Source organism: Chiloscyllium plagiosum, chromosome 6 (assembly GCF_004010195.1).
Source record: "Chiloscyllium plagiosum isolate BGI_BamShark_2017 chromosome 6, ASM401019v2, whole genome shotgun sequence".
Classification (NCBI taxonomy): Eukaryota; Metazoa; Chordata; class Chondrichthyes; order Orectolobiformes; family Hemiscylliidae; genus Chiloscyllium; species Chiloscyllium plagiosum.
In genome coordinates, this window is record NC_057715.1 from 697,218 (window position 1) to 709,610 (window position 12,393).

At 40.0% G+C, this 12,393-nt stretch overlaps 1 protein-coding gene across 1 annotated transcript; it reads right to left on the bottom strand.

Moving 5' to 3' along the window:
- Nucleotides 1-3,843: 3,843 nt before the first annotated feature.
- Nucleotides 3,844-11,542, bottom strand: LOC122550420 (stromelysin-1-like). Its single transcript, XM_043691129.1, has 10 exons — nucleotides 11,383-11,542; nucleotides 10,939-11,171; nucleotides 10,693-10,841; nucleotides 10,487-10,612; nucleotides 10,036-10,206; nucleotides 7,204-7,342; nucleotides 5,696-5,826; nucleotides 5,224-5,383; nucleotides 4,649-4,752; nucleotides 3,844-4,521 (listed from the first exon to the last, which is right to left on the bottom strand). The coding sequence occupies exons 1-10, from the start codon at nucleotides 11,497-11,499 to the stop codon at nucleotides 4,418-4,420; spliced, it is 1,434 nt and encodes a 477-aa protein (XP_043547064.1). The 5' UTR covers nucleotides 11,500-11,542; the 3' UTR covers nucleotides 3,844-4,417.
- Nucleotides 11,543-12,393: the final 851 nt, after the last annotated feature.

Consider the following 12,393-nt stretch of genomic DNA (forward strand, 5'->3'; position numbering starts at 1 on the left):
CCAGCAGCAGTTGTGGAGGCAGGGTCATTGGGGACATTTAAGAGACTGCTGGACATGCATATGGTCACAGAAATGTGAGGGTGCATACATGAGGATCAGTGGTCGGCACAACATCGTGGGCTGAAGGGCCTGTTCTGTGCTGTACTGTTCTATGTTTTAGACTGAGGGTCTAACCAAAGTAACAAGTAACACAAAACTGTACAAACTAATTAAGGTAAAGAATTCATAATAGTTTATCAAAGTGATGGTGTCAAAGCAGGACAGTTAGGAAGATTTAACAGATGCAGATGTCTAATGGGGTCACATGAACCCACAATCATGGTCGAGACTGTCTCCATGGGTACGGAACTTGGCGATCAGTTTCTGCTCAGTGATTCTGCGTTGTTGTGTATCTCGAAGGCTGCCTTGGAGGACGCTTACCTGAAGATCAGAAGCTGAATGGCCTGAAGGTCCAACATTGGCATCTCCACGTGCTAATTTTTAGGTATGTGTGATGCTGCTCTTCCTGCATTTCTCCTTAAAGCAGGATCCTCTGACTTTATAATAATGGTAGATTGGGAGATATACTGAGCCATGAGGTTGCAAATTGTGTGGGAATACAGTTCTGCTGCTGTTGATGGCTACACCAATTGATGAATGCTTTGTTTTGAGCTGCTAGACCTATTCAATATCTGTCGAATTTAGTATGATTGTAGCCTCCTATAATAGGATGAAAAGTATTCTCAGTTTGAAGATGGGATTTTATCTCCACAAGGACTGTGTAGTGGTCATCCTAACCAATTCTGTCATGGACAGATGGATGTGTGACAGGTTGGGTTGGTGACGGTAAGGTCAGTAGGATTTCCCTCTTGGTTGTTCCCTGGCCATTTGCTGCATATCTACAGAAAACATTTATTTGTTACATTGCTGATCCAGTACAAATATTTCTGTGAGGTTTATAACCTGTGCTAGCATGAGTGTAAGATTATCTGAAACTGGAACTGGTAAGTAAACCAATGATGAATGTGTGATGATGTACAAGATTGAAGACTTAGTGCATGAAGTTCAGATAAAGACGTTTATTCTCCCATCACAATAAACTTTGATTATGTTAAATACAAATGCTTTGGTAAAATTAAGATTTCACATTCAATAAGTTCAACATGCCTACAGATATGAAACATACCAGCAAAAAATATTTTGATGTACCTGTATTTCTCAATTTGCTAAAAGTTCAGCTATAACACTAAACCACACTTCTCTCCTTTGCAAATGATCAAATCTTGGGTCAAGTGCAAATTGTGAATGATCATTTAGCAAATTGATGAATAAAAGCAAAAGCAAAATTCTGTGGATTTTGGTGATCTAAAATAAATACATGATGTGGAGGAGCACATTGGGGTGGACAATGTTAAAAATCACACACCAGGTTTATTTGGAAGCACTAGCTTTCGGAGCGCTGCTCTTTCATCAGGTAGCTTAAGATCATAAGATTTATGATCCTGCTCCACAGCTACCTGATGAAGGAGCAGCACTCTGAAAGCTAGTGCTTCCAAATAAACCTGTTGGACTATAACCTGGTGTTGTGTGATTTTTAATCTCATTATCTTGTATACCTCAATTAGGTCCCCTCTCCTCCTCCTTTTCTCCAATGAAAAAGTCCGAGATCAATCAACCTCTCTTCGTAAGATAAGCCCTCCAGTCCAGGCAGCATCCTGGTAAGTGTCCTCTGAACCCGCTCCAAAGCATCCACATCTTTCCTATAATAGGGTGACCAGAACTGGACGCAGTATTCTAAGTGCGGTCTAACCAAAGTTTTATAGAGCTGCAACAAGATCTCACGGCTCTTAAACTCAATCCCCCTGTTAATGAAAGCCAAAACACCATATGCTTTCTTAACAAGCCTGTCCACTTGGGTGGCCATTTTAAGGGATCTATGTACCTGCACACCAAGATCCCTCTGTTCCTCCACACTGCCAAGAATCCTATCCTTAATCCTGTACTCAGCTTTCAAATTTGACCTTCCAAAATGCATCATCTCGCATTTATCCAGGTTGAACTCCATCTGCCACTTCTCAGTCCATTTCTGCATCCTGTCAATGTCCCGTTGCAGCCTACAACAGCCCTCTATACTATCAATGACACCTCCAACCTTTGTGTCATCTGCAAACTTGCTGACCCATCCTTCAATCCCCTCATCCAAGTCATTAATAAAAATTACAAACAGCAGAGGCCCAAGGACAGAGCCCTGTGGAACACCACTCACCACTGACTTCCAGGCAGAATATTTTCCTTCTACTACCACTCGCTGTTTTCTATTGACCAGCCAATTCTGTATCCAGACAGCTAAGTTCCCCTGTATCCCATTCCTCCTGACCTTCTGAATGCGCCTACCATGGAGAACCTTATCAAATGCCTTGCTGAAGTCCACATACACCACATCCACAGCTCGACCCTCATCAACTTTTCTAGTCACATCCTCAAAGAACTTGATAAGGTTTGTGAGGCATGACCTGCCCCTCACAAAGCCATGTTGACTACATTTAATCAAGCCATGCTCTTCCAGATGGTCATAAATCCTATCCCTCAGAATCCTTTCTAACACCTTACAGACGACAGACGTGAGACTGACTGGTCTGTAATTGCTGGGGATTTCCCTATTTCCTTTCTTGAAGAGAGGAATTACATTTGCCTCTCTCCAGTCCTCAGGTACGACTCCAGTGGAGAGCGAGGATGCAAAGATCTTCGCAAGATAAACTATATATAATATATATTTATTATATATCCTCTATAATAGTGAAAAATTATTTGAAGAACCTATGGGGTCAATTTAATAACACTTCAGTGATGAGCAATCAACACAGCCATTCAATTGATATTTTGCGATGAATTAAAATTCACAATTGAGCATGTTGTGTAATGTACACCACAAAAAGAGCTGAGTAAATGGTGATTTTATGTTATTTGAAACAGTGCTCAGAATAGAAGAGCAGTATTTAAACATTAACCAATATTAAAATGTTAGAAATAGACTAAACACATACAGTGCAAAAATATTAACTAAATATTAATCTTGTTTCTGTTTGTTCATTAAGCCTGCATATTTTAATTAGAATTAGAATTTATTGTCACGTACTCAGGTACAGAGATATAGGGTGACAGTGAAAAATGATCAAAGTCACCACTCTCCAGTACCACCTTAGGTACAAAAGTACCTAGATACAAAATCTTAGATGCAAAGTAGAAAAATAAGGAAATAAAGTTAAATGTTTAACATCACAATCTTTCTTAAATGCTTAGCCATGCGCCTGGATCTGGTCTTTACCACTCCGACACGTCATCACCAGCATGAAGCAGTTGGCCAGCCTTGAGGGCCAACCAGTCCACACCGACACTCTAAAGGATTACCCACCCAGACTCATTTCCCTCTGATTAATGCACTTAATACAATGGACATTTTAACATGACCAATACACCTGGCCTGCACATCTTTGGACTGTGGGAGGAAACCGAGGGAACCCAGAAGAAGCCCACGTAGACACAGGGAGAATGTGCAAACTCCACATAGACAGTTGCCCAAAGCTGGAATCGAACCTGGGACCCTGGTGGTGTGAGGCAGCAGCACTAACCACTGAGTCACCGTGTCTTGACTGACATTGCTGCTGCCACGAGTCTGTGCTGGACCGATCTCAGCAATTCAGCTGCTGTTGAAGCTGCCACATCCTGCACTGGGCACTGGGGCCAACCTCACCCCCCTCCACTACCACTGCCAGAAGCACAACCTCACCCCCCTCCACTACCACTGCCAGGAACACAACCTCACTGTACATCTCTACCACTGCCAGAAGCACAACCTCACCCCCCTCCACTACCACTGCCAGGAACACAACCTCACCCCCCTCCACCACCACTGCCAGGAACACAATCTCATCTACCTCCGCTGCTGCTGCTGCCTTCAGGAGCACAAACTCAACTCCCTCCACCACTAGGAACAAACTTTGCCTCCAACACACTGGACAGCTAAATGCTGGTCGAGCTCTCCACAGAAGGTAAGTAAGATTAAAATTTAAAAATAAAAGAGAAAAAAAATGATAGAAAAGTAAAAGCAGGAGGAGCAGATGAGCTTTGGGCTCAGGCACCCACATGCTGAACTGCTATTCCCATTGCCATCGTGATCAGAAGGGTCAAATCTTGATTGTATACTTATGTATATTATGATTCACAGAAAAGAATGTTCAACATAGTTTAAAGTAAATTGTATAAAATGTGATGCATTTGTTTGGTAACTTTTAACAATTATTAAAAATGAATGCCATTTTCATACCACAATGAAATAATCAAATTGTAATCTAAAATGAAGTGCCACTGTTTTGAAATAGTATAATATTTTGATGAAAACTGCATCAGATAACTATTTAAACAAAGTACTTATTATTCCCTAATTGCAGTTTAGCCAATCATTTGGCCTCAGAACACGAACAACGCGTTTGTTCCTGTGATCATATTCATACTGTCTGGCTCCATTAGAGAAGTAGAAGTAGCCTGGAGATAAAAGAAGTGCAAAACTTAAAAATATTTTACAAATGTAATAATGTAGTACAAAATATAAATCAAACTAAACTATCACGGTTTTTCAAAATATTGAATATTCCATTCCTCCAGAACTCACCTTTGCTTTGAAATGCTGATTCTACTTTGTTTCCAATACCTGGAAAGTCATCAACTATTCTTCTTGGGTAGTCTCTGTCCATTTGATTTTTCCATGTATTATAACTAAATACAGGATAATAAAATAACATTGAAATAAAGGATCATTGAAACATATCTATCTTGTCAATTATTTTATTTTTATTATCTAAGTCTTTGTCATAAGTCAATATTATTAAAATAGTAACTCTATTAATATTATCTTTTCCCAGAATAATAAGCTTTGAAGATGTCTTAGAGAAAGTGAAGATAAAGTCACAGTAGTCTTGCGATAAGTGTGTTCTCTCATTAGCTGGTGGTGGTTTAACTGAAGGTCACCACGTCTCAGGAAAGGGGAGAAGTTGAGTAGAAGAACCCTTCATCAAAACTTTAGTCAATGTGGGAATTAAACCCATGCTGTTGCCATTAGTCTGCATTGCAAAACAATCACCCAATCAACTGAGTTTTCTGATCCCGTTTTAGAAATGTTAATTAGATTGTGAAAGAAATTTAATTTATTCCTGAGTAATGGGAAATGCATATTAAACTCATACTTACCTCCAATACTTATTTCCAACAAAGAATAAGACTTTTCTTGTTTCCTTGATATATAAGGCAGCATCTATGTGTGTAACAGATCTTGGAAATTGAAAGGATCTGATGCTCCTAGGATAACCTTTCAAAATCCTGAAGCCTTGAATTAGCCAATATTTTGATCCTAGGGGGTTTTAACAAATATCTTAATCAACAGTGACGAGATAGGGCAAAACTTCAGAACGTTTAAGAAGTATTCAGTAAGTTAACAAATGCTTAGCAGAAAATATAAGAGCGGAAAGCAAGAAATGAATCTTCAGATTTCCATTCTTCATTCTACACTCATCAGCCAAACAAACGAAGAAACAGATCTGTTGATTTTTCTTACAAATTTTAATGTGCAAGCTTAATTTTTATCTATGATTTGAACTGATCATGCAATACTCTAGAACAATCTGCAAATTGTGTGTAAAATATAGTATAAAAATTCTAGAACCTTTGAAAATGGCCACCGCATCTCTGTTCTTGAATTCAACAGCAGCATCTACTGATCGAATATTTGGAAAAATATATTTGATTGGGATTACTGTCACATCTTGACGTTGATAATGTTTCCTCCAAAAAATTCTAAACAATAAGAAAGTTTATTTAATTACTAAAAACAATTTTTTAAAATCCAGAATCTATACAGGTACAATGTAATGTAGTCATTGGTAATCAAATCTACAGAAATATCAGCACTGAGGCTAATCTGAAATTTAAAAAAAGCCTACAGTGCAATTTACAAACATAACCATCAATCTTAAAATACAGAACATTTTAGTAGCAACTGTTTGGAAATAAGCCTACAATTCAAATCTGCTTTGTACAATTGGATGTGAATGCTGTGCAGTTTGTATAGATCTAATCTCAGAAAATCAATTCCATCAAGATCCTGAAGTGTTGGAGGCTGAGTGGTGACCTTATAGAGATCTGTAAAATCATGAGGGACATGGATAGGGTGAAAAGTAAGAGGAAAAAGATTTTAAAAAGACCTGAGGTGTGAGGTTTTACACAGAGGGTGTTATGTGTGTGGAAAAAGCACCCAGAGGAAGTGATGGAGGTGGGTACAATTACAACATTTAAAAGGCATTTGATGGGGATATGAATAGGAAGGGTTTAGAGGGATATGGGCCAAATGCTGCCAAAGGAATTAGGTCAGATTGGGATATCTAGTTTGGTGCAGACCAAGTTGGACCAAAGAATCTGTTTTCGGGCTGTGTGACTATTGCATAATTACATAGTGTATTCACAATTTGCAGTATTGGTCTCCTCTAAAATTTGATCATGACATCACAGAATTGTTATCGTGGAGAAGGAGATAATTCAGCCCATTGTATCTGCAGAGACTCCCTGAGCATATTGGCTTAGTTTAATTCTTCTGTCTTTTTCCAGTAATGCTGCATTTAACGCCTCCTCGAGCACCTCAATTAAACTGCCACCATATCGCACTTCAAGGCAATGCATTCCAAACTCTCACAATCTGCTCTGTGGAAAAGCTTATCATCTTGCATTTGGTTCTTTTGCAAAGTGCTTTAAAATTGTGCCCTCTGAGTCTCAAATGTTTCTCAGCCTTTCCCTCTCCATGTAAAATAATCCCAACTTCTTAAATCTATCCTCATAACTGAAAGTAGTCCTCTTGCACTCAGCTGCTGATAATTTGCCAGTGCTTCTATCTATTTTACTCAGAATGAAATTCCATGATGCAATCAGGTATTTTCCCTTATTCACCATATCTTGTTACAGGAATATCTCTTGTTTTCTTGCTGTCTGTCTGGATAATCTCATCTGAAGTTACAAATGCAAAACAAAGGTTACATTTTACTATTTTCCTTTGGTGCAATGGATCAACACATACTAAATCATAGTGTTAGTTCTATAATAACTAAATAAATGATCAAATATTTTAAGCATTAATAACATTAGTGTAATAGTTACAATAAATATAATCAAAACTGTTCATACCCATTCTTAAAGAACCAAAGTTCTCCACGTAAACGAGCAACTGCATCAAATGACAATTGGGGATCACACTTGTCCGGAGTTTTTGTTGGTTGAGGTGGTTTAGGCCGTGGTTGTGTTGGTCTTGGACCTTGACGAGCTCCTAAAGTACAGCAGGAGAATTTAAAGTGTTTGGTAAATAAGAAAAATTATAAATTTTAAAAGTAATTAAGGTAAATTTACGTTTGAAGCAAATAAAGAATTCTAAACTCTATGGATACCTATTACTGAGAAATAGTTTTAGAAATGTAAGATAAATTGGAGAAAAAGCAAAGGAATGGGCTGAATGGAAAATGAAGAAAAACCTGCAGGATGTACTGTAAGAATTCTTTCTATGATGTAAAATTTTATTATTGTTGTAATAATTTGGAAATTACTTGTAAAATGCAAGAATTATGCAGCATTTTAAATGCAATATAAGTAATATTAATCTCATGAAATAGTTCCCACAGTCTATCACATTTTATTTAGAAAGATTTACTGATACCCATCTAATCCCCATAGTGTGGAAACAGGCCATTCGGCCTAATGAGTGTACACTGACCGTCCGAAGAGTACAAACCTTATTGAGTTCTTTGAGAAGGTGACCAAACAAGTGGCTGAGGGTCAAGGGGTTGATGTGGTGTATATGGATTTCAGTAAGGAATTTGATAAGTTCCCCACAGTAGGCTGATGCACAAAATGCAGAGACATGAGATTGAGGGTGATTTAGTGGTTTGGATCAGAAATTGGCTAGCTGAAAGAAGTCAGAGGATGGTAGTTGATGGGAAAAGTTCATCTTAGAGTTCAGTTACAAGTGGCGTGCCACAAGGATCTGTTTTGTGGCCACTGCTGTTTGTCATTTTTATAAATGACCTAGATGAGGGGACAGAAGGATGGGTTAGTAAATTTGTGGATGACACTAAGGTCATAAATCTTCTCAGCACCCTTCTTTGGTCTGGCACTGTGGCTCATTGGTTAGCACTGCTGCCTCACAGTACCAGGGACCTTGGTTCAATTCCCACCTGGGGTGACTGTGTGTGGAGTTTGCATGTTCTCCCCATGTCTTCGTGGGCTTCCTCCAGGTGCTCCTGTTTCCTTCCACAATCCAAAGATGTGCAGGCTAGGTGAATTGGCCATGCTAAATTGCCCAAAGTGAGGGATAAATATAGGGGAATGGGTCTGGATGTGTTACTCTTTGGAGGGTTGGTGTGGACTTGTTGGACTTGTCTCCATGCTGTCGGGAATCTATTCTAATCACCCTCTCCAAAGCATCCACATCCTTTTGGTAATGTGGCGACCAGAACTGTACACAGTATTCTAAATGCGGCCGAACCAATGTCTTGTACAATTTTAACATAACCTGCTAGCTCTTATACTCAAAGCCCGTCTGATGAAGGCAAGCATACCATATACCTTCTTGACCACTCTATCCACCTGTGCAGCAACCTTCAGGGTACAATGGACCTGAACTCCCAGATTTCTCTGCCCATCAACTTTCCCCAAGGCTCTTCCATTTACAGTATAGTTAGTTCTAGAATCAGACATCCCAAAATGCATCACCTCATATTTGCCTGGATCGAACTCCATCTGCCACTTCTCCGCCCAACTCTCCAGTCTATCTATATTCTCCTGCGTTCTTTGACAGTCCCTTATGATTTCTGCTACTCCACCAATCTTCATGTCACCTGCAAACTAACTGATTGGACCAACAGTGCCCTCTTCCAGATCATTTATGTATATCACAAACAACAGTAGCCCCAACACTGATCCCTGTGGAACACCACTGGTCACCTTTCTCCATTTCAAGAAACTCCCTTCAACTACTACTCTCTGTCTCCTGTTGCTCAACCAGTTCTTTATCCACCTAGCTAGAACACTCTGCACACCATGTGACTTCACTTTCTCCATTAGTTTACCTTGGGGAACCTTATCAAACGCCTTACTAAAGTCCATGTATATGACATCAACAGTCCTTCCTTCATCTATCAACCTGGTCACTTCCTCAAAGAACTCTATTACCTTGGTAAGGCATGATCTCCCCCACACAAAACCATGTTGCTTATCACTGATAAGCCCATTCTTTTCCAAATATAAATAGATTTTATCCCTCAGCACCTTCTCCAGCAACACTCCCACCACTAACTGTATTTTGCCAGAATATCCCTACTACTCTTCTTGAATGGGAGACAACATGAGCAACCCTCCAGTCCTCTGGCACCTCCCCTGTACTTAAGGATGCTACAAAGATATCTATCAGGGTCCCATTTCCTCTATCACCTCCCTCAGCAACCTCAGAATGTGGAAGATTTGTAAAGGGTTCAGAGGAGATTTACTAGGATGTTGCCTGGTATGGAGGGAAGGTCTTATGAGGGAAGGCTGAGGGACTTGAGGCTGTTTTTGTTAGAGAGAAGGTTGAGAGGTGACTTAATTGAGACATATAAGATAATCAGAGGGTTAGATAGGGTGGACAGTGAGAGTCTTTTTCCTTGGATGGTGATGGCTAGCACGAGGGCAGCATAGCTTTAAATTGAGGGGTGATAGATATAGGACAGATGTCAGAGGTAGTTTCCTTACTCAGAGAGTAGTAGGGGTATGGAATGCCCTGCCTGCAACAGTAGTAGACTCACCAACTTTAAGGGCATTTCAATGGTCATTGGATAAATATATGGATGAGAATGGAACAGTGTAGGTTAGATGGGCTTCAGATTGGTTTCACAGGCAGGCACAATATCGAGGGCCGAAGGGCCTGTAATGGGCTGTACTGCTCTACATTCGATGTTCTATCTAGTCCAGTGAGCACAATGTTCAACTTACCGTACAAAGCCTGGATGCCTCTCACGTCGTCCTTCGAGAGACGAAAACTGTTGATGTTTTGATAGGAATTGGGGTCGTAGGTGGGAAACATCAAAGCGGATCTCTGCTTTGAGTGTCCCAGTCCGAGAGAATGGCCAAATTCATGGGCCGCAACAAAAAACAAGTTGATTCCTGCGAAGATGGTGAAGCAACACAAATTGGTCAAGTTTATACGGAACGCTAGATATGAACAGTTTGAAAATGAGAAATGAATGAAGAATATGCATTGTGAGAACTATTCCATGAGCACCTCCTGAAGCCAATTTAACATTTGTCGTTTTAAATTTGAATTAAAATTACAAAATGCCGGCGCCCCGACATTTTCCACAGTCCATGTGATACGTCAGTGCATGAACAGTTCAATATACTCTCGGTTAAATCTCTCCCATTTCAGTAGTTGGAAACTCCTTACCAGATCTTGACAACGTCCACCTTTCATCTTCATCAAAGTGAGCATCGCCGCCGAGATCTGCTCCAGGAGCAAAAGCGTGCGCTAAAACACCGCCCTCTCCATCGAAGTCGCTAAAGTCCCCATGACCTAGGAGTAAACAGCACCCAAAAATTAAACGGCAGGAAGAAAATAAAACGGCAGGACACAGACAGAATTGTTGAACGTACTGCGACTTGCGAACGAAATCCTGATATCAGCTTCTCCGGAATAGAGTCTGACAAAGGTCAGGGGAGTGACATCGCTCCAAACTTGTAAAGCCAGGGGGATCACAGCATCCACCTCTCGCTTGCTCAGTTTCGACGTGTACTTTTCAATCCTAGTCGGGAAGAAGGAGGTGAACAAATAGTTGCTTTGTAAAAGTTTGTTTTCACTTGCTACCTGATGATGTGAGCCGCCCCAGCCGCGCTATCTACCTGTAGGTGATGGTGTTCCTGGGCCACCGGGGTGTTCCTGGGAAGAGACTGTAGGGCTGGACATCAGGCACTCCACAACGGGGCTTCTTCATCTCTGCCAGCGTCTCCCGGTCCAGGGTGCCAGTTACCTGCAGACCAAAGAATTCTTGCATTTCTTCGATCTTTCTCGTTAATCCGTCGTTGCTTTTTCTCAAAGCGGCCTCTGTCATGTTGTAAAATGTCTTCAGGTATTTCTAGTTAGAAAAGGAAAACAAAGTTTATTTCAAAGCTAAATGCAAATTTTCTCCCTTTATTTCAAATTCAACGAAACTGAGTTTTTACTTTAGTTGATTTTAATGCACAATTACTGTTTCATATATTATCTTTATATATTATATATATATATATATATATATATATATATAGTGCATCGATATATGCATTCGCTGGTGGTATATATTGTACCCGACATTGGTTCCAGTCCTGTTCACTAACTGGTTCGGTGGCGGAGCTCAGCGGAAGAGCTAGACACACTGATAGATAAACAAATACATAAAGAACGATAATCTTCATGTAGCTCATCTTTCCGTTCGAGAAGTCTTGTCATGAGTTAAGTCTTTCTGAATTGCCCGGGTTTTATAGGTAGTTGATCAGGATCTTGCACAATCCTAGCGTGTCTGACAGGGGGAAAATGACCAACATTTCTTTCAACCGGTGGCAGTGATATCACCAAGATCTCGGAGCTGGAGGCGTTACACGCATTCGTTTTGTTGTTTAAATAGTGCACTTTATATTTAGACAAAGAAATAACAGAAGTATGAAACACGCGAAGGGAGAGTCTCCCACATATTACGTAATAAAACAGAACATTTTCTTAAAGTTAGGGAAGATGACCTTTGACTGTTCTAGCTGAGTGGGAAGTTTGGAAGGAAGATTTGCTTGTTAACGAAGTTGAATTTTAAAAACCACTTCCTCAGAATGGTCTATTCCTGTGCCTATTTCTTATGGTATTAATGCACAACTATTTTGTTAGAAAAAGCGACCAGCCAAATCTCCCGTTATATTTGCCAAACAGCTAGCATCTGGTCATTGGAAGAAATCTTCTTCACTTCCATGGGAGGATCATCTTAGGCGTTTCCTGTAAAGTTTCAACCAGATTTTCAGTCAAAGTTTGTCTCTTCCCATTTTTCAGAAAACAGGGCAGAGTGTCCAAAGGCTGTAAGCTGAAAGGGAAATAGATTTTGAATTATCAAGAAAATGAAAATCTAACTTGACAAAGCAGCACTATATGTGTTCAGTTCAGAAACTCTGCACTAACTTTAATGGGTTGGCAATGAATAAAAATGTCCATTATTTCATTAGTCTTTCATTCGATCAAAATCGAATTCACAATAATCTTTCAGACTATGTAATGGCTCTATTCCCCAATGTGGAGCAGCTTCATCTCTTAACTAAATACAGAAAGTCTATTATTCT

What these genes read in the sequence shown, in the direction of transcription:
- LOC122550420 (XM_043691129.1), bottom strand. Translation starts at nt 11,499, where the DNA reads ATGAGCTACATGAAGATTATCGTTCTTTATGTATTTGTTTATCTATCA. An exon ending in AGGCATCCAGGCTTTGTACG is followed by an intron (nt 7,343 to 10,035) that starts GTAAGTTGAACA and finishes GCTGTACTTTAG; the next exon opens with GAGCTCGTCAAGGTCCAAGA. An exon ending in GTTGGAAATAAGTATTGGAG is followed by an intron (nt 4,753 to 5,223) that starts GTAAGTATGAGT and finishes TCCTGTATTTAG; the next exon opens with TTATAATACATGGAAAAATC.